This window comes from Protopterus annectens, chromosome 4.part0, assembly GCF_019279795.1.
Source record: "Protopterus annectens isolate FY-2018-M chromosome 4.part0, PAN1.0, whole genome shotgun sequence".
Taxonomy (NCBI): Eukaryota; Metazoa; Chordata; order Ceratodontiformes; family Protopteridae; genus Protopterus; species Protopterus annectens.
In genome coordinates, this window is record NC_056733.1 from 181,378,367 (window position 1) to 181,401,649 (window position 23,283).

At 41.0% G+C, this 23,283-nt stretch overlaps 1 protein-coding gene across 1 annotated transcript in view; it reads right to left on the bottom strand.

Moving 5' to 3' along the window:
* The window catches only part of TK1 (thymidine kinase 1), a 155,897-nt gene that overhangs the window by 45,003 nt on the left and 87,611 nt on the right, over positions 1–23,283 (bottom strand). Inside the window, exon 5 of the mRNA XM_044068165.1 lies at positions 6,823–6,912. Coding sequence (XP_043924100.1) covers positions 6,823–6,912 — 90 coding nt within the window. The remainder of the gene's footprint in view (positions 1–6,822; positions 6,913–23,283) is intronic.

Here is a 23,283-nt window from a genome sequence, read left to right on the forward strand (position 1 = left end):
TTTTTTTAAATATAAATATATAAATATTAAAAAAAAAAAAAAATTTTTTTAAAAAAAAAAAAATTTTATAAATATAAAATATATAAATAAAAATTTAAATATATATAAAATATAAATAAATAAATATAAAAAAAAAAAAAATTTTTATAAAAAAAAAATTTTAAAAAAAAAATTTTAAAAAATTAAAAATTTTTAATTTAAAATTTAAAAAAATTAAAAAAATTTATTTTAAAATTTTTTTTAAAAAATTTTTAAAAAAAAAAAAAATTTTTAAAAATATTTAAAAAAAAAAAATTTTTTTTAAAAAAAAAAAAAAAAATTTTTTTTTTAAAAAAAAAAAAAATTTAAAAAAAAAAACCCCCAAAAAAAAAAAAAAAAAAATTTTAAATTGAAAAGGAAAAAAAAAAAAAAAAGAGGGGTTTGGGGGGGGAAAATGAAAAAACAAACTTTTAAATTTAAGGAAAACCTGTACTATGTTCTTCATGTTTCACTGTTGCAGTCATTACATTTGGGTAGATTCCCAAAGCTAAGGTTGGGAGGTGGACTTTAAATAGAATTAGGACCAACTATAAGGCCCTGTAAGACTGCAGTGGCAAAACCAGCTCTGGACTTGGCAAATGATAATGCTTGGTGAAAGTATGTGCAGAACTCCAGATTGCGGCTTCTAGGATGTCCCTAGTAGGGACACTCCTGAGAAATGCTGTAGAGGTAGAAGCAGCCCTGGTTGAATGGGGTCTGATGCCCTGAGGGATAGGTTTTCCATGGTGCTTCTATAAATGCAGTGGCTTATCCATTTTGAAATGGTTTGTTTTGAAATAGGTTTCCCCTCTGTCCCTGAAGCAAATGCCACCAACAGTTCAGATTTCCTTTGCGGTTTAGTCCTGTCAAAGTAGAATCTAAGCTGTCTGTGCACGTCTAAAAAGAGTGCAGTATCCATTCCCCTTTGTTCTGTGGGTTAGGAAAGAAGTTAGGCAAATGAATGGACTGATTAAGAGCCACACTGGACACCACCTTGGCATGAAGGATTGGTTGGTTCTGAGGGACACCCTGTCCACATGAAAGACTATGAAAGGTTCCACCTGCCATAAGGGCCTATAATTCAGATACCCTTCTTGCAGAAGTGATTGCTAAAAGGAAAGCTGTTTTCCAGGAAAGAAATTTAAATCTGCAGTAGCAGCTGGCTCGAAAGGAGGAAGAGAGCAAGTTTATCCAAGACAAAGTTAAGATCCCAGACTGGAGCTCTCCTGGGTGGCCTTTAAGTTTTGGCCCCTCTGAGGAACTGCTCTAGCAGTGGGTGAGAAGAGGGGAGCCTCTATAATGAGCTGAAATGGCTGGGGCATGAAGGGCAAGCCCTTACAAAGCATCTCAGTCAAGTATTGTAGAAGCGAAGGTAAATTGGGCACTGCTGCGTTCATTCCTTGAGATTGGTTACAGGCACAAATATTTTCCATTTTGCAGCATAAAAGATTTTCTAGTACTAGGCCTCCTTGACTCTAAAATTATATCCATCACTGATTTACTGAGGGATGGTAAAGGAGATTAGGTAATTAGCCAGGCTGCTAGGTTCAGGGTTTGCAGCTGAGGGAGCAGAATCTGGTTCTCCTGCTGAGACAACAGGGAAGGAAGTCTGAGACAGGTGCCATGGAGCCAAGCATGACACTGCACAAGAGTGGGTACCAGTGTTGGCAAGGCCAGTCTGGTGCAATTAAAATAGTCATTAGCTTGTCCTGTTTGATCTTTAGTAGTACCTTGGAGAGCAGAGGTGGAAAGGCATAAACTGATAAGGATAGAGCATCCACTCTCCAAGTTAGCTTGTGGGGAATCCTTGTGCAAACTCTGTCCAGTTGATGGTTCTGGGGGGAGGCAAATGGGTCTATATCTGGGCTCCCCCATTTGCTTGTCAACATGTTGGAAATCCTTTGTTCCAGTTTTCCCACTTGTGTGGGTCCATGAGGTTTATCCTTAGTCCGTCTGCCAGTGTATTTAGTTTTCCTGGAAGGAACTGAGCTTGTAGATTCACTTGGTAGCTCAAGGCTGTGTTCTGCAGAGGGGGTAAGAATGTGTACCTCCCCTGCTTATTTATGTACCACTTGACAGTGGTGTTGTCCGTCTTTACCATTAGTTGTCCTGGAAGAATGTGGCCCTTTAAGGCTGTCAGAGCATTCTGTGCAGCTAACATTTCCTTTTGCCCACCAAAGGAACTCTAGGCGTAGGCAAGGTATGATAGAAATCCTTGCTTCTAGATCCTGTGAATGTTGACACCATAGGCTTTTCAGATACCATTGTAGTTTCCTCATATGCAGACTTGCATATGGAATTAGAAGAATGCAGGAGGCCATGAACCCCAAGGCTTACAGTATTTGCCTTACAGATAGCTGGGTTTTTGTGGCCACTTGTTTTGAAGTAGGTTGTCAAATTAATCCGTTTCTCTGGCATGAGGAAAGCCATCTGGGAAGTTGCATTCAAGCTTGCTCCCAGGAATATAATTTGTTGACAGGGTACCAAGGTGTGATTTCTTTTAGTTTATGGTGAACCCCAGACAAGTCAGTACCCTCTGAAAAAAGGCCAGATGATTCAAAAGAATGTCCCGGCTTTCTGCCTGAATTAGACAATCATCCAGGTATGGGTATATTTGAATATTTCTTTGCCTGCAAAATGCAATGACTCGAGCTAGGCACTTTGGCTTATCTACTGTGCCCAGGGTATTTACAAAGGGCAGTGCAGAGAACCGATGGTGCATGTAGCCTGCTTTGAAGTGTAGGTACCTTCTGCAAGACTCCCTGAGTGGGATGTGCAGGTATGCTTCTTTAAGTCTAGCATTGCCAACCATGCATCTTTGCCTAGCATAGGAAGCAGCTGGTGAAGAGTCAGCATTTTGAATTTTGGAATCACCAGAAAGGTCCAGATAGGAAGCCATGTAATGCCTTTTCTGGGTAACCAGGAAAAAAGTCTCCAATAGAAACCTTGCCCCTTTTCCTCTTCTGGTACCAACTGAATAGCCCCCATGTTTAAGAGAGAGTACTTGATTTTTGGGCCTCTGTCCAATGATTTGGGGGTAGATCTGGCCACCCGTTTGGTGTTGGTAATGTGTGGAAGTGAAATCTGTATCCTTGGGACACTATACTTAAAGCCCATTTGTCCTGGGTAATGAGTTCCCAGTTTTTGGCCTGCAGACCAATCTTTCCACCTAAAGGAGCATTCAGTTGGAAGTGCTTGGAAGTTTTAAAAGCAAGTCATTGAGACAGTTTTCCATAGGGGGAGTCTTACTACTCCCAGATTTGGGTGCAGAAACCCTCCACTGCTTAGTCTTGTGTGTCCCTTGGTACTGAAACTTGGGGTTTCTGCTGTGTCTGTGTTTGGCTTGAGAAGACCTGGAAGGGGCTGGAAAGGACTAATTTTTAAAGGGCCAGTGCCTACTAAATCTAGGAGCTGAATTTGTAAGAAATCTTTTTAACAGTTTGCAAAGATTTAGCTTTGTCTTCCATCTTTTTAAGAACTTCCTCAGCCTTGTTGCCAAACAGGCGGTCCTGATTTAAGGGAGCATCCAACAATTTAGCTTTAACATGATCAGGCAAAGATTGCGCCTTAAGCCAAGCATGCCTTCTGAGCACAGACCCAGTAACAGCAGCAGTGCAAGAGGCCTCCAATGAATCAAATCCACAATGCAAAAAGTATGTTTTCCAACCTGTTGAGCAGAATGCATTAAATCCTGTAATTCTTTATTTTCAGCAGAGTCGGGAATCATCATTTTCTGTTTAAGCAATCCAATAACATGTTGTTGATACTTTTAACATATGAAACTGGCAGTTTAAAGCCCTAATGGCCAAGGTTGCTAAAGTGCAAACCTTCTTACCCCATCTAGCACCCTGGAGTCTCTTATCAGAGTGGGTAGGATTTTTAGCAGTAGAAGCCTTAATGCCCTTGGGTCCCTGTGAAATAGTCTCGATCAACAATAGGATTTTTAAAAATAAACTTGTGTGAATTAGGAATGCATTAATATCCGTCAGGTTTTCTGGTAGCAGGGGGCAAAGAATCCGGGGCCAAACTAGATTCTGAAAAGGCATCATCAAGAATGTCTAGTACAGGAGGTATAGCTAAAGGCCTATTGCTGAGGCAGGAGTAAGAAATCTCTAAGCCTCTTTTCAGTCAGAAAAATCCTGGCTTTCCCAGTGGAAATGTCCCCTTTGAGTATGTAAGGTCTCACCAAAAGAAAAATCCTCTGCAGGGGAAGCAGAGGTTCTCTGCATCAGAATCCTCTGAAGTAGGTAAGGGCAAATCCAGATCATCAGAAGAATCAGAAAAATCAGAATCCTGGTCAGAAGATTCATGAACAACTTCAGTCCTAGGTCTCTTAGAAGGGGGAGGTTGGCTTCTCCCGATTAGAGTTATAAGATCTTCAGCCATTCTTATCATTTGTTTTTTAGGCATATAGGCCTGAGCATGCGGCCTGGGTGTCAGTTTCTTAGGCATGGTTCGAGATTTTGGCCTAAATGAAGGAGGAGTCTGTTTAATATGCAAGTCCGTAGGCCTGAATACACCCTCAGAAGCCGGTGCCTGCACAGCGGCTTTGGACCCATCCAAGATAGACATCCACACGTTCCACAGTTGAAGCATCTTGTGGCATACCGAACTCAGAATGGGTCTCAGTAGAGGCCTGCGAGTCAGAATTAGCAGGTATCAGAGGCTGCCGAAAGCGCCTCACTGAGTACCAGCGAACTGGCGACTGGCTTAGAAGCATCATTGGCAGCTTTGGACCTCGGCGGCCTGTCTCTCTCTCTTTGTGTTTTTTCAGAATCCCAGTAGGTCGGATGGCTAACAGATGACATTTCTGGATAATTAAACAGAGAAATGAAATATTTAGAGACAACGGATAGTGTGCTGATTAAATAAAACACAAAACTGACAGCAAGGTATGTCATGGTCAGAGTCTAGGCAAGGAATACAGTACGAATGAAAATCTTTTGAGAGGCATTTGCTTTCCATGAGTTATGCAATTATTAACTTTTACTGACATCGGTAAGAAGCAGGAAAAGTTTCCCCAAAGGGGTACTTGGTTTTAGTTGAAGACTTTGGTTCTGAAATGCGAAAAACCAAAATTTCAGGAGTCAGCCGACCGGCACTTGGGAACTGCTTCTGCTTCGGGCACCACACAGCAAGAAAGACCGATGTAATGGCGTTGGCTGCATGTTTTATACCCTTGATGTCATGGAAGAAGGGACAGCAACCGACAAAGGACCCAAGACTTTGTTAAATCAGGCCGACTGAGGGCTACTGCAAGCAGATAACCCAAATGTAATGAGTGCAACAGTGAAACACGAAGAACATCTGGAAAGGTGAGTTAGTGGCCTAAAGGATTCTAATGACCATTGTTCTACCACCATCTACTTCGGCAAAGATGGAGCCCACAGACTTGGCAAGGGTTCTCTGATGGGCAGTTTTTCCCTTCTAGGAACAAGAAAAGCTAGATCAGCAGGAGCAGGTGAAGTATCCATGCCGTGTCCGAGGAGGATGACAAACCGTTAAAACATCCCTGTTAAAGACCCAGATCTTTTCCTCTCAATAGCAATGTCTTAAGGGTGTTTTACCTTGCTGTGTTAAATTGGCCCCCCATACAGTTGTTCATATACAGGCAGGTTGCCTTTTTGTAGGCTGTTGTCCTGATAAGGATGCTTGTGATCAAACACGCTTTGATAAATAGTGAATTAATTCTAGAAAAAGTCCTTATGGCAAAAGTTGTTCTGATAAGGATGGTTGGAAATCAGTGGAGTGACTTCATCCTGATAAATGTTAGTCCTTCAGACTAATGTCCTTATCAAGACATTATCGAAGAAAAACCTCTGGATGCTTTGGTTCTTTTAGGATATTTGTAGTCAAGAGGCAGAGGAGTGCTTTTCCTCATAATTACATAATTCACACAAACTATTCTGCTGTGTAAACACCCAAACAGTAAATTACTTAACAGTATTTTTGTACAAACAGTAGTTTATAAGAAACTCTCACTTATTCATTACGATACAATATGTACACAAAAGCAGATACTGCATAATTGAAGCACTATTGCACCACAAGCAACTGAAAATATCCATTGAACACGATGTACACACTGAAGAAAAATACACTAACACCAACTCAAAAACTAAACATGAACCATGCCTCTCAGTGTGCATCAGAGTGAATGCGTCTGGGAGAGGCAAAACCCTCTAAACGCATGTGAGGAAATGTCACCATCCTTCTTTACTCAATATATACCAACTTCACTGTCATACAAATATCATGAGTCTCTACAGGACAACAAGAATACTCAAACAGAACCAGTTCTAGCAGCATGCTAAACATGTACCTATTCACACATACCAAACACTTACCTTGCATCACACTCAGCAACATCCATCCACTTAGCACTGAACAGCATCCACAGTATCATGCAATAACTTCAAACCACATAACACAATCTGAAAACTCACCAACATCAACTGCACCAATATATGCATGCAATATGTACTCATAGAAACACATTTACATGTACAATTACACAGACAGCAAGCAAGAAATATACTCTCCAAATTTACTGCAGTTTGCATATTAGGACAAAGTATGTGCAATTAGGACAGCTGCTAGAGATATTTTCCATTTTGAAATCACATCTTGGTGAAGCATGCAAGGACCTGTACCAAAACACAAAAGTCAATTAAGTCCACTATTACAAAGATGTAACCTCAAATTATAGCCTATGCAATACAAACACCAGCACTAGAAGGACTTTAAAATTGATCCTTTTATTCACAGAATTCTAAAATTATTCTAAAATTTCTCAATACATACCTTTCGCTGGAATGTGCCATCTAGTGCTGCAACAATTACAATCTTCCCATTGTTTGCCAATATTTCACAGAAGTCTACCACATCTGGGAACTTGAGGATGGGCAGAAAAATAAGAATTAAACATTTCAGCTTAGCCTTGCATCTACAAACGTAACAGAAATAGTAAATACCATTGCTTAGAGCATAAAAATATGCCCATACTAAACACTGCATTTCAAAAAAAGTCTCAACATCTATGTAAGTTACAGATATGCAACTATGAAAATACACAAGATTCTGAAAATAAATCTGCTAGACCATAACAAAGAGAAACCAGTATCTTTACACTCCCCATTATCTAAAATGTACTAACAATCTTTTTTTTTTTTTTTTTAACTTTACTGCCTCTAATTTTCACCATGAGTGCACTTCACTTTATTTTTCAATACTATAATAGAAAGCAAATACAACAAACTCAATATACTGAATTTGTGCAACACTAATGAAACTAACCTCATTTTTAAATTCTTGTCAGCGCCCCCTCCCCCCAAGTCCCCTCTGTAGAGTTGCCACCTTTTCAAATGCCCAAAGTGAGACATTTGTGGTACAAATGGCAGTTTTGCAGGCCAAAACATACCCACAGCCAGTACAAAGGACAGAGCTTCACTTTTTTGCCTAAATAAAAGCTTATTCTTGTAGCATTTTAGTTGCTTATTCTATTTCTTATAACAGTTGGGCGTTTCAGATACAGAATGTTTTATGCAAATATTACATAAAATATAGGAAATAATTTTGTCCCAAAATCGCAGGACATTTTCCATTTTTACAATTTTTTGCAGGACACAACTGCCCAAAGAGGGACTGTCCCTCGCAAAGTGGGAAAGGTGGCAACCCTACCCCTCTGTAAATGGACTTTTGATATTATAGCCATTCAAATACACCTATATTACACATGTGTAAAACATGATAAATAAAGCACACTAGCACAATTACATATAGATGCAAACAAGGAAGGATCTTCCAAATAAAGCAAACTCAAATGCATAGCAAATACTTGAGAGTCTTTTACAGACAGTCTCAGACAGGAATGATTTCCAACTTGAGGTTTTTCTTCACCAGTCTCTCTCTCCCATAGTCTAAGGGCAAACCCACTCTAACCAGACTCCCCACCACCAACAAATTAAAGAAACATTTTTACTAATAACGATGTCTGGTCTTGAAACAAAGTTGCACTTTGCTAAACATTTACTGCATTCAATATCACTGTTTACAATGGATTATTTATACAGTTACGAATATTTCAGAAACTTTACATCATTTACACACTATGGTGAAAATCCCTAGCTGTGCTACAAATGACCCCCACATGAATGCCAATTTCTTAACCAATGAATGGGCTACATGTCAAAACTGTCCCATCTGTATTGTGGTGTGCTGAGCTGTTTGTGTTGGACTTGGAATTTAAATGGTTGTAATAACAGGGCTTATCTACATACATTTGTGCTTCCATCCCGTTAGATTTAACTATACTGGAGAGAGGGCATGCGCTTAAGAGTGGATTCTCTACCTAACAAAATATCTCCAGGAACCAAGTGCCCATTTTATGGCCAAGCATACTCTGCCTGCAAAATACCTGGCTTCTGACTTTCTTACTTTTCAGCTGAGGAAAGAAATGGGATGCTTGGTTTGGGACAGCATTGCTCCCAAGCCCTCTGACGCATCTATACGGACACTGAATAGGACATACTACTGCAGGCTCTGAGCACATTTCATTTATCTCCTTAAGAGCAGTACTGCTTTCACCGTCCACTATATTTTGAGGGCACCCCTCCCCACTCTAGGTTAGATCTGTGAGGGGAACAAGTCATCATAGCAAAATGGAAAACATGCATGTGGTACTTCTTGTTGTGTCTTTCGGCTTTTCCCAGTTAGGGGTTGCCACAGCGGAACTCCGGTCCGCTAAGGATTGGTAGTTGATTTTTACATGCCGAGTTACCAGCCCTGACGCACAACCTTCAACAAAGGTACGCCCATTCACGCATGTCTCCACGCAGAAGATGCTCTAGCTGAGAATCGAACCGGTCAGTGTCTTACTGTGAAGCGACAAAGTACAGTTGTGTACACCTACCATAAATGTAGATGTTAGAGTGTCTTCACTCTTGCAGTCATGACTGTAGAGTTCTCCCCTGCCGGCAGGCAGCCCTCGGTCGGCCAGAACCCCAAAGTCTGGGTCCGGCGTCGGCTGTTCAACCATGCTCCCTGACGTCAGAGCACCAGGAGTATAAAGCTGACAGCAATAGCCATCTTCTCCAGTTTTTCTTGCCCCAGATGTCAGGAGTCCCAAAATGAAAAAGGTCCCATAACCTATGCAAATACACCTCAGAAGAATACACAAAAGTAAAAAGAGGGGACGGGAGGGAAACCCAGACTGCAACAGCGAAGACACTCGAACATCTACATTTATGGTAGGTGTACACAACTGTATTATGTTCATCGTGTTTCACTGTTGCAGTCATGACTGTAGGGTAGAATCCCAAAGCTGAAAGAAAGGGAGGTGGTCATAAAGAAGACGGGGCGGCTAAAAGGCCCTGCAAGACTGCAGAGGCAAAGCCTGCCCTAGACTTAGAGTAGAGAGGTAGATTGTAGTGCTTAGAAAAAGTATGCACTGAACTCCAAGTTGCAGCTTCCAAAATGTCTTTGGTAGGAACTCTCCCGAGGAAGGCTGCAGAAGTGGCAGCAGCTGTGGTGGAATGAGTCCGTATGCTCCCTGGGATTTGCTTTCCATGGTGGGAATAACAAAATCTGATTCCATGAGCAATCCATTTAGAAATGGTCCGTTTTGAAATGGCTTTACCTTGGGAACTTGAAGCATAAGAAACAAACAATTGTTCTGATTTTCTGATGTCCTTGGTTCTGTTCAGGTAAAAACGTAGTTGTCTGTGTACATCCAAGGAATGTAAGATCATTTCCCCTTTATTTTGAGGAGTGGGGAAAAAGGTTGGCAAGTGGATAGTTTGATTTAAAGCCACTTTGGAAACCACCTTAGGCATGAAGGTAGGATTAGTCCTCAAAGATACCCTGTCTTGATGAAAAATAATATAAGGTTCCACAGCCATAAGAGCTTGTAACTCTGAAACTCTCCTGGCAGAGGTTAGTGCTAACAGGATAGCTGTCTTCCAAGATAAAAACTTGATGTCAGAAGAAGCGGCTGGCTCAAAAGGAGGCAAGGTTAGTTTTTCCAAAACATAGTCGAGATCCCAAGCAGTTATGGGAGGAGATCTAGGAGGTCTTAAGTTCTTAGCTCCTCTGAGGAACTGTCTCATGAGCTGGTGGGAAAAGATGGGAGGGTCTGTATTATAATGAGCAGAAATAGCAGAGGCATGTATCTTAATGGAAGAGAGAGAGAGACCCTTATGTAAGAGATCTGTCAAGTAAAGTAGAACTAAAGTAATGTTAGGAAGAAGAGGATCACAATCCTGAGCCTGCATCCAGGAACAAAATCTTTTCCATTTTCCTGCATAAGATTTTCTAGTGCTAGGACGTCTGGCTTCTAAAATGACATCCATAACCTGCTTGGGTAGGAAAGAAGAAATCAAAGGCCCTGAATTAACCAGGAAGCCAGGCTGAGAGTTCTGACATGAGAGTGTAGAACCTGACCCTGATGTTGGGACAGAAGGGTCGGAGACAGAGGTACAACCAGAGGGGGCTCCAGGCATAGGTTTTTTTAAGAGTTGGATACCAAAACTGCCGAGGCCAATTTGGAGCCAGCAAGATTATCACCTTGGGCTTGTCCTGTTTTATCTTCAATAAATCTCGTGGAAGAAGAGGAAGACATTTTTTACGTCAAAGGAAAAGCATATTGGCAAATCAAGGGTACTGCTATGGGGGCATCATTTGCCCCCATATACGCAGATCTCTTTATGGGATACTATGAAGAAACATTTATATATGATGCTAAGCATAATATATACACTCAAGATCTAGATATCTGGCGCAGATATTTAGATGATTGTTGGATGGTGTGGCGTGGGGAATGGGACCAGTTGTCTGAGTTCGTGGCTTATTTGAATAATAACTCTTTTGGCATTAAGTTTACTGCTAATATTGAGCATGACAAGATAGTCTTTAGACGTAGTTGTCACTAGACTTTCAGACAACACTCTGGCTACTTCTGTTCATCGGAAGTTTCCGGAATATAATACATTATTACACGCCAAAAGTTCCCACCCACGCCACATCATCCGTAATATCCCAAAATCTCAGTTTTATGCGTATTAGACGTATCTGCTCTTCAGAACAAGATTATTCTACTTGCAGCCTTGATTTGTCACAAAGATTCATTAATCGTGGATACAATCAACACAATCTCTCTGACTATAGATGAAACTAATGGTTTGACACGAACAGGCTTATTGGAATACAAATCAAAAGATAGGGTATCTTCTGATCAATCTTTTGACCAATCTTTGAGGTTAACGACCTATGGGACCAACACTAATAGGTTCAGAGACATTATCAATCAACATTGGGATATTTTGAAATCACATGATTTTTTTAATAATATCTTACCTGAACAATGTTCGTTCTCATATCAGAGGGCATAACATTAATTCATACCTCACTCATTACAAAAGATATATTCCTACTATTACATTACAAACTACCTTATTTGGGGACATATTAGTGGGCTGTTTCCCATGTGGCCATTGTACTGCTTGTCAACATATATCCAAAACAACTGAATTTACAAGTAAGAACACCTCTAAGGTTTTTAACATTAGAATTTTTGCTAATTGCAGTTCAGATTGGGTGGTTTATTTAGCAACGTGCACTTGCTCTGCTTTTTATATAGGCCAGACATCTAGGCCTGTAAAATTTAGAATAGGGGAGCACATGAGTGCCATTAGGAACAAACGCTTAACTAATGCATTGTTTAAACATACTATTGATCACCCATCTGCTGCATTTAAATTTGTTATTATTGACAGGATAGTATTGCACAGGAATTTTAAAGTAGGATGGCATAGTAAACAATCATATGGAGAATATGTGGATTACTAAATTAGGGGGCCTGTTCAGGCCTGGATTAAATGAATCAGAATAAAACTATAGACTATCATATATAATTTAGTCTGTTTTTGAATTTTTTGAATCAATAGACTGATATTGATCAGGTACATATTATGTATAATTTTATACACATAGTATGTTTAATCTTTATTTTTATGTATATAATTTATACACATTTTACAATATTCATATTTTGATATATTAGCTTGATATCAATGTATGAGATGTTATTTGTAAAAAAAAGTTTTTCATTTTTTTTTTATATAATTTCATTTTTCATTTGTTTTCTTGTCATTTTTATATTTCTATTTGGGTTGACTACTGTGGTGGTATGCGGTGCATGTCCCTTTAAGGGCTTTACACTACACTATATATAAGCAGGATATGGTGGAGATGTTTTCAAATTGATTTTTTTTTGAGCATTGAAAAAGGCTGCTTTAAGCCGAAACCGGTTTGCTATTTTGTAATGGCCCAACAGCAATTACATTTGTTCTATATTCGTCTTCAATAAATGGAAGTTTGAGCAATATTTCACGTGCTGGTTCTTTTTTGTGGATTTTCATGGTTAATGTGACCGTGCACGTTGTCTTCCGTGCGTGAACCCTTTGACTTTACAACCTGCAGACAATTGCCCTGAAAATGGGCTCCCCAAGCATAATCCGAGGCGTCTGTGGTTAGAATCCGAGTGGCAGGAGGCAGACGGGAAGGGTTTCCCTTTGTTTAGAGCACATGCCCTGGACCACCAAAGAAATTCCTTTTGAAGGCAAGGAAGGACGGGGATCAGTATGTCCAAACTGTGGCAATGCTGAGACCATACACTTTTTAGGTACCACTGTATTTTCCTCATGTGTAGTCTTGCATATGGTACGAGAAGGATGCAGGAGGCCATGTAACCCAAAGCCTGCAGGAATTTCCTTGCAGATAGTTGGGTTAGAGTTGCCAATGTTCTGAAAGTTGAAGCCAGCTGTAATTGTTTTTCGGATGTCAGAAATGCCATCTGGGTTGTAGTGTTTAGAAGTGCACCCAGAAAAGTTATCTGTTGTGATGGTGTCAAATCTGACTTTATGTTTACAGAGAATCTCAGGAACTTGGAGGTTCTGTACAAATTCTAGATGCTGGCTGGAGTAAGACATCCTTGCTTTCTGCCTGAATTAGACAATCGTCCAGATAAGGGTAAATTTGAATTCCCTTGAGTCTGCAGTAAGCTACTACTGGAGCCAGGCATTTGGTGAAGACCCTGGGCACAGTAGACAATCCAAAGGGCAGCGCAGAGAATTGAAAGTGCTTTGATCCGGCCTTGAACCAGAGGTATTTTCTGCGATCTTGCCTGATGGGAATGTGTAAATATGCCTCCTTTAAATCCAAAGTTACCATCCATGCATTTTTGGACAGCATTGGAAGTAGCTGCTGTAGAGTAAGCATCTTGAATTTTGGAATCTCTAGAAAGGTGTTCAAGACAGACAGATCCAGAATGGGTCTCCACGAGTTTTGCTTCCTTGGGACTAGAAAGAGCCTTGAGTAAAACCCTTTTCCCATCTCTGAAAGAGGAACCAGTTCTATGGCATTCATAGCCAAAAGAGCATCCACCTGGTTTAAGGCCTCCATCCATTGATGTTTTGGAAGGTTTGGCCATCCGCTTGGCCTTGGCAAGGTATGAAAATGGAATTTGTAACCTCTTAAAATCACATCCAAAACCCATTTGTCTTGGGTTATTTGAGTCCAATTTTGAAAAAAAAAAAAAGAGAGAGTTTTCCTCCGAGAGGGGCTTCCAGGCAAGACGTTCCTGTAGCCCAACAGAGGGAGTCATTGAGTTTGTTTCCTTTGAGATTGTGACCTGTCCTCTCCTCCCCTAGGGGTAGAAGCAGTCCACTGTCTCGGTCTATAAGCAGCTTGTGTTTGAGGCCTCCCTCTGGAGCATCTATATCTACCTCTGAGGCCTGTCTGAAGAGGGAAAGGACCAGTTTTTTGAAGGCCAATTCCTGCTAAATCTAGGAGGCTGTACTTGTAAGAAATCTTTAACTGTTTGCATGGATTTCCCCTTATCCTCAATCTTTTTAATCACCTCTTCAGCTTTAGATCCAAACAAAACATTATGCTGAACAGGAGCATCCAATAATTTAGCCTTTACTTGTTCAGGTAAATTTTGTTCCTTTAGCCATGCATGTCTTCTAATGACTGTGCCAGAGGCCGCAGCCCTACAAGAAGCCTCCAAGGCATCAAATCCACAGTGTAAACCATGCTTCCCAACCTGTTCAGTGGCATGCAATAAGTCATGCAATTCCTTATCTGCACAGGCAGAAATGGAAGAAAATTTTTGTTTTAAGACAGACAAGAGAAATTGCTGATATTTAAGCATATGAAACTGACAGTTTAAAGCCCTAATGGACAAAGTAGCAGAAGTGTACACCTTTCCCCCCCCATCTTTCCAAGGCTCGAGAATCCTTTTCAGTAGTAATGGGTTTTTTAGCAGAAGCGGCCTTAACTCCCTTAGGACCCTGAGAAATGGTTTCAGGGTCAGCAGTAGGGTTCTTGTATAAAGAATCAGGAACCCTGTAATATCTATCAGGCTTAACAGGAGCAGGAGGAAAAGAGTCAGGGGTTAAGTTAGCCTCCGAAAAGGCATCATCCACAATATCCAAAACAGGAGGAATAGCCATGGGTCTATGTTGGGGAAGAAGAAAATCCCTCAGTCTTTTCTTGGATTCCGAATACTCCTGTCCCTCCCAGTGGAAATGTTCCCTCATTTCATGCAAAGTTTCCCCAAGAGAAATCCTCAGGAGGAGAAGCTGAAGGAATGGATTCTTCCGCATCAGAATCCTCATAAGGAGGGAAAGAATAGTCCTGATCAGAAGAAGAAACTGAGGAAACGGAAGCCTGATCAGAGGAATCATAATAAACATCCTGCCTTGGCCTTTTGTCTGGAGGGGGATGAGAACCCCTAATCATAGTAAGTAAATCCTCCGCCATCTTGAGTAACTGTTTCTGTGACTTGGGAGCCGGTTCAGAAGAGGCCTGTGTTGAAGTCTTTGATTTAGAAGGAGTCTTTGCCTTTGTCTTTGCCTTTACTAGAAGCTGAGTAGGCCTGAAAACCCCTTCGGAAGCCGGTATCTGCACAGCGGCTCCGGACCCATCCGAAGGAGTATTGTCCGAAGGTCCTGCAACAGAGATATTTAAAGGCCTGGTTGGCTCTTCACGAGAGTCCGTTTCGGTCGTCTGTTCTGAAATGGCCGACGACAGGGGCTGCAAAAGCACCTCACTGACGACGGCCGAACCTGAAGCTGGCTCCGCATGTGCGCTATCAGATTTGGACCTCGGAGGCCTGTCTTTATCCTTGCGATGCTTGTGAACTCCAGTAGCCGGAACCGTATCAGACGACATTTTGTAGTTAAAGCGCCTACTGAAGTAATGAAAAGCAAAATCGTACCTCCGCTTAATTGTACGTTGATTGAATCTAGCATAAAATCGACAACTAGCTACGTTGTGGTGAGGGCCTAAGCAAGGAATACAGTAAGAATGAAAATCCTTATGAGGTATTTGCTTCCCACATGAAATACAATTATTAACTTTTTCTGACATCGGAGTGGAGCAAGAAAAAAGTTTCCCCAATGGGGTACTTAGCTTTGAGGGGAGAAGAAAGTCTTCGGACCGAAGTATATAGAAAAATTTGTCAGGAGTCAACCGACCGGCACTTGCGAACTGCTATCACCGCACGGCAAGAAAGACTGGAGAAGATGGCGTCGGCTGTTAGCTTTATACTCCTGGCGCTCTGACGGCAGGGAGCATGGTTGAACAGCCGATGCCGGACCCAGACTTTGGGATTCTGGCCGACCGAGGGCTGCCTGCCGGCAGGGGAGAACCCTACAGTCATGACAGCAACAGTGAAACACGATGAACATCGCTACTGCAGCACCACCGGCGCGGTCTATGCATCTGGTACTTGTGCCACCCCTAAATCATCACTAACTGTTAATAGGCCAATTTCTTACTGCTTTTTCTTTTTTTTGGGGGGGGGGGGGGTTAGAATTCCTTTTCCTATAGCATACATCCAGAGATAAAGTCATGCCTATGTTGCTCATGGAGGCATTCAGTGTTTCTTGCCTCAAGTGTTGCACAGCCTGAACTTTAGTGAGATGCAAGTACCAACCCTTTTCATTTTTTTTTCCAAAACGACTAGGTAATTTGCAACATACCTAGGAAGGGGTGGGGCTCGGCACTCAAGGCAGTCTTTTGAAGTTTGCTAGTGCGCCATTTAGCACCCCCCATAGAAAAGTGTTACTGTGATAATTCCACGTGTTGAGAAGGCAGTCACTTCTTCGTGAGGAGGGATTTACCAATAACCTTTTGACACATCAATATAGTTTAAATTCCACCCTCCCAAATTGTTCTATTAACTCATCAGCCCAATGCAGAGGAAACTCGTTTTGAAATGCTGTTCAACTTCCTATTATAGGAACATGTCTGTCTCATCAGGTTTCATGACTACCAGACCAGAGTTTGTAACTGAAGAGGCCAAAATTGGGCGTTTTCACAAATAAAGGCAATGCAAGAAGAAAAGTATTCTAACTAAACCTGCTCTCAGACTAGCCCAAGTATGTAGGGTTGAACCCAATTTGGTTCTGCTAGGCAGTTCTGAAAAACATTTCCTTATTTCGAACAGCAAGTCTATTCCTTTTTGTGGCCTGGATAGTGCACTGTCTTATTTGTACTGCAAGAATAAAGGCCAGTTCTTTCTTTAGCAGTGGAGATTGGTGAATCTGTAAACTACCTACAGAGACCTTCTAGTTTCAATACACTGAAATTTTACATTTGTTCTGGTCTGCTCAACTGCCCACTTCACTCTACAGTTTACCTCATTTCCTCCATTTTAAATGTCAACTGCCATTTAGCCAAAAACATGTTCTCTGCTGAAGGAATCCCAGTGGGTACAGTCATAAGAACTCAAAGGCTAAACCCAGTTGATGCTTGTGGCACTTAGTTGTGCAACTGGTCCTAGGTTTTTGCCAGCTTCCTCAGTTTTACTAACCATAGTCTGCTTTCAGTTAAAGTAAAAACTGAATGTGGTTTTGTTCTTTTGGCCTTAATGTATTGGCCAACCAATGCTTTATTCTGTACATTTCCTTTTATATTCCTACTGTAGGAAATAGGACCAGCTGCCCCAGGCTTTACATTTTAGCAACAACTTTGCATAGCAGAATAGCTATAAAGTATTGAAAGGCATAATGAAAAATCCCACCCACCTTAAACCAGTGGTCCAAAATGTCCACTGCAATATGTGGAAATGGCACCTCTATGATGTGCACTGGAATAAATTTTTAAAGCCTGATGAGAACTATTATGGCATTCTGTGCATCCAGCACAAACAAACTTATTTCTTAAATTCTGGGTCAGTAAAACCTCATTAAATAGTCCTACCCATTACCAGATGTGCTAATCAAATTACCAGATTTCTAAAAGGTGAGTTACTATTTAGTCTGCGAAAGTCATTTTCTAATTTAAACTACAGGGAAGTAATCCTGTTTAACTATTTACCTTACAAATCTAGCTACTTATATTGCTCTGCTCAGGCATCCTCCCATAGCCTTTTTAAAATGTAACTTACTATATTTTGTTTCCTTATGGTAAGCCTGTTGTGAGGCAGTAGGCACTGCGTCCTCCCTTACCAATACAGGCACTGGGGGTATTGGCATCCAACCTCCTTGACATGGCAACTTATGACAGTATTCTTTAATGTTACTTGCCATTGCTGCATCTTTGTGAGCACGATGCATGGAATACTCTTCCTTTTGCTTTGAGTTCCTGCATTTTGGCTCAACAGGAATATCAAGTGTCTGTGCCAAAGCTATTTTTGTCCCTAAGTATACACACCACTTTCTTTATCTTCTCAGTGTTGCTCTCCTACTGCGAGCAACATCACATTCTTCTTTGGGATGCCTTCCCTTTCAAAAAGGTACCACAACAGTGTTCAATTTTACCCATTTCATACATACATATACTGCTTGCCTAGAGTCATTATTTTTATTTATTTTACATTTGTTTACCAGAATAGTCCGACTGGATACATGTCCATTTTCAACATAGGCCCAGGGAGAAAAGCTCCAAATAGACAAACTTACATGGATTACACAAGAAGTTGGATAACATTAGAAAATATAAAACAAAGTGAAGTACAATGGCTTAGTAGTGTTCCCTAGTAGGGACTCAATTCTCATGGACAGACAACTAAAAGCAAGAGACGCCAGACTGGATATAGAGCTTGGTGACGCAGTTGCATGTTATGATATCTACAGATTATGCTTTCAGTTTATAACTTAATCAGGGCTGGTACTACATGGGCAAAGCCAGTTCATTTTGAGATGCTGTTTGAGGTTCTTTGAGACTTTTGGAAGATTGTAGGGTGAGAGTTTGGCAACGAATTTCAGGTTTTGCCAACAAAGTTGGCAAACAGGGATTCACCAGCAGAGTTATTAGCTTTGTGGGGTTGGACCAGTAGTTTGTTGGCTGACCGTAGGGATCTCAAGTTTCTATATGGCTTATTAATATCTATAAGTGAGGGGGTATCCTCAGGGTGGTACAGAATTTTGTGCGCTATTAAGAGCTGATTGAATTGAATTAAGCTGGGCAGTTCTAGCCACTCTAGTTGTTTCAGGTTCTGGCAGTGGCGGGTTCTATAGGTGGAGCCAGTGGCGAATCAGGCAATATGGTTGTAGCTATGAGACAGCTTACCTAGTTTGGATTTGTTGAGGTTTGAGAGTACAGGTGAGGCATATAACAAACAAAAAAAAAAAAGTCGAGAGTAGGTGTGACTGGTGATTGCAGTCCTAGCCAGTGGGGTTAAACATGCTCTTGTTTCTACACAGTGATCCAAACTTATTGATGGTCTGTATGGTTTTGTTGACCTGTAGGTCAAATTTGAGATGGTCTATAACCACCCCTAGACGTTTGGTGTGTTTATCTGGAGAGATAGTGGTACCATTGTTAGACATGACAGAGAATGAAAGTGTGGCAGATCTACTAGTGGGGGTGAAGAGTAGAAGTTTCGTTTTATTGAGGTTCAGCAGTAGGTGTTGGTTGGCGAGCCAGTTCTCCGTGTTAAGTGTATTTTGGGACAGGATTTGCAGCTCGGCTGGGGAGGAGGCTGAGTAGATCAGAGTGGAATCATCTGCATATTGAATACAGGTAGCTTTAGGGATAGCAGTGTGAAGGCTATTGATAAAAATAGAAGAGTAGTGGACCTAGTATGGAGCTTTGAGGGGCACCAAGTGTGAGCGGTAGCTGGCTGGAGAGTTTGCCCTGTCATAGTACCGTCTGTCTACCAGCCAGGTAGGACTGGAACCACTGGATTGCGTGCTTACTGAGGGAAATAGATCTTAGAGAAAAAATGAGAAGCTCATGGTTGACCATGTCAAAGGCTGTTGATAGGTAAAGAAAGAGGGCAGAGGATAGCCTATTGTCATTCCTGTTTTGGTTTATGGCATTAGTAAAGGAAAGGAGGGCTGAGGTGGTGCTGTGGTATGGCCTGAAACCATGCTGGGAGTTGGAGAGTGAGCTATTCTGTGCAAGGTACTGCATTAGTTGCTGGTGTACACATTTCTCCATTATTTTGGCTAGTGGGGAAAGAATGGCAATGGGTTTATAGTTGGATATGTCTGTAGAACTACGGACCTTTATGGAGTGGGATATTTTCCAGAGGGAGGGGATAACGATTTCGAATAAGGTTCTGTTGAAAAGTACAGATATGGGATATGCAATGGCATCTGCAGCTATTTGTAGGTACTCTGCAGGGAGGTGGTCAGAGGCGAGGGTGGTGTGTTTTGATAAAACTACTGGATATCGGTTGGAAGCTAAATTGGAGGTGATTAGTGAGTAGATTAGGGGTGTGGTTTGTTTGTGGGGGGGGTTAGTTGATTTGCTAGGGATTGGATTGCTTCAGTGAAAAAGTTATAAGTGCCAGCTATGGTCTCTGAGAACTATGGGTGTGGTTATCCAGGGTTAGGGTGGTAGAATGACCTGGATGAACTAGTTGATTTAAGCCTGCCCAGAACTTTTGAGGGTTGTTTTGGTGTTTTTGTAGGAGATTTTGGTAGAAGCGAACTTTTGAGGGTTGTTTTGGTGTTTTTGTAGGAGATTTTGGTAGAAGCTTTTTTTTATCTATAAAACAGATTCACTTGGTCGATTTTGTTTTTGTTTCACGAGGACAGAAAGGGGATTTTAAAAGGTTTACCACTGCGCACACACTGCTGCTCATATCCTGCAAAGAATTCTCCATTTCTGGAATCTGTTTTAGCTTGACAGAAAGTTTACAATTCAGCTATATTACTTCTAGACTTAATTTCCTTGAAATATACTTTCACCAGAGAGTGTTCCCTTTTTCAGTTCTGCTAGCTCACTTCAATGATACTTCCACTTTTGCTTTGCAACACTTCCAAGCTTCAACATTTTAGTAATAAAGTCCCTCAAGTGCATTCTGGCGCATCTAACTGGTATAGATTCGTCATCTATATATCCCTAGCCATTTTTTTTTACCTTTAATTCTAAGTTATGTCCTGATCTTTGTTGGTTGCTCCCACTACATAGGCTTATTCACCTTGCTCCCCCTCTCCAGAATGACTTGTGTGGTACTTTTGTCCCTGTGTCTCTACAACAGTGGGGAAAGTAATTATATCTGGTTTTAAACTGGAACAGCAACAAAATGTATGGCTTATCTTCATAGCCGGCTTTAGGTACCAACAAACCCTGTAGATGCTGGGGTCCCCCTGTTCCTGGGGGGGGGGCACCTAACCACAACAAGTTCTTATCTTGATATTAAGATGTCTGTCAAACCAACAAAAGTTAGTACAGCAATCCTGTATCTGTAATAAACCAGGTGGATAACTCTTATTTACATTTCCTTTAAAATTCAAAGATTTCTGATAAGTGTTTTATCAAGTAATGGGCTTCACAATTCCATTATATTTTAATCACCGACCTAGTACCCCCGTCTTAGTTGCACCTTGCTGGTGGACATCACTAAAACTAACATAGCCAGCTTCAAGTACTTATACTTGTGGCTACAAGGGGGCCGCCTTAATCATCCTGTACTCTGTGGGCACCCACAAAAGCAGCTGCTCGTTTGGGGGGGGGGGGATTACTAACTTCCTTAATATGCTTTTTAACCTAGGCGAGGCTGTGATATGACCCTGCTAGTACAAAGCAGGTAATGAACATGAGCAAGGTAAGCAGTAGAGAACTCAGCAGCCCAGACTGAACAACCTCAATGCTTACCTTGGATGTTAAGAGCTGATGCTTCCAGTCTTCAGGGATGTTTGGATTCCAGCGAGTTTTATAAATACTGGCAGAATATCAGATACTATAAAACTCTCAACTCCTTTCCTGAAGAATTATGCACAATGTCAAAATAGCAGAATAAAGGCTCAAAAATCAGAAACGTTTTAAATTCTACTTACAAGAAAAACCTAGCCAAGCTAGAGTTTTCACTGCGTGATACCTTAAACCTGTAAGAGGCCCATGGGATATATGCAAATAACCCCTAAGGACAATGTATTTCAGCTATGTGGCTTATGAATGTCCTTTGTGGATGCCCACAGCTAGTCTGTGTGACCTTTTTATTCTAGTTTGGATGTTGTCTGGGATATTTTGCAGACACCTTAATGATTATGGACATCAGCTGCATGTCTAGACCCAGAGATCCTAAAGTAAAACCAGTACATTTATGCTGTGATGAGATCATAAGAAGTCTAAACCACAAATATCCACAGCTAGTGGTGCTTGGCTTTACTGGCCTGAATGATATCACAGCTAGTGGTGTTTGGCTTTGATTTAAAAGAAAAAGTAAAAAGTCAGACATTCAGCCATACATCTGTAACACTATGTCCTTAAGGAGTCGTTTTGTATATATCCCATGGGCCTCTAGTACAGGATGTATTAAGGTATCACACAGCAAAAACTCTTGATTGGTTAGGTTTTTCTTGTAGTTTTTACAAACCGGTTTATCTATATGACCTAATTCAGTTACAAAAAGTTAACAGAATGACACCTTTTGCATCAACATGCATTTTTTTTTTAATACTAAAGTTTAAAACCCTGACATCCGAATTTGACAACCTGTAATGCTGAATGACTTACCATCATTTTTTAACGAAGGAAAGAGCAAAATTAGGAGGCAAAACCAGGGGAGATCGCCGACATCAGGGTTGGTGCCAGGTATGCATTACTCCTCAATGAGACAAGTGACTTACTCCTGCTGCTGTTTGATGACTGCTAAAAAGCAGTCACTAAGCTGGTGATACAAAACCAGTATGCTACGGCTTATGCTTGTGTGAGTGTGTGTGTGTAAAAATATCAGATTTTATCTGTGCACACATCCAATAATGCCAGGACTCGTAGCTGTATTTTTTACTGATACCCAGAAAAACAAAATAAAAAAGTAATTGCATTTCAAAAGCAACGCATAAAATATCACAGAACAGACAATTTTCCCTTCTAGGAATCTGGTGGCTCCCACTCCCCTGAGTGTATAAATGGATAAAGTGAGACCACCCTTAAAATAATCCCCGATTGTGTGAGGGCCCTAGAAAAGCTATTGCCAATTGGGGAAAATGAGGAGGAAAAAAAAAGGTTATTTTCTGCTTACGTTTTTTTTTTTTTTTTTTTTTAAATGGAACAGGGCTGTGATACGACTGTGCTAGGATAAAGATGATAATGGTCTCTACTCTCAACGACAGCCATTCTAAAATTAGCCCTGATGAAGTGTGTATACAAAAAGTGTCTGTAGGTTATTTGGGGGAGGTGGGGGGGGGGCAGAGGATTGTATTACTATTACTTTACCTTTCATCACAGTCAGACCTTGGGTTGGGGAAAGTGTGGTCATGGTTTCTTTTACTTTTCTCAGAGACCTCAGAGGTATACAAAAAAGAGCATTACTACAGCTTATGCAGGAGCAGTGCACTGTCTAGGAGCAACAGCATTTATACAAGTGTCTACCTTTGGGGGGCAGGGGTGAGGTGTGGAAGAATGCTTTGTACATGCGTCACCAGTCACTCGGAATACATCACTGTGGAAATTTGAACTTCTGCTTTCATCCCAGTAGGACACCGAGGAATGCATAGGCAGTAAAGTAAATTTCTGTACACTTACCATAAATGTAGATATTCAAGTGTATTCACTGTTGCAGTCTTACATTTGGGTAATCTGTTGGCAGGTTGCCCTCAGTCGGTCTGATTAACAAAGTCTAGGGTCCTGCGTCGGTTGCTGTCCCTTCTTCCATGACGTCAGGTCAAGGGTATAAAACATGCAGCCGACGCCATTACATCAGTTTTTCTTGCCCTAGATGTCAGGTGCCCCCCCAAATGGGGAGCAAATATAAGTATATAATGTTAAAACACAAAAAATATACCTCCAAACAAAAGCAAATAC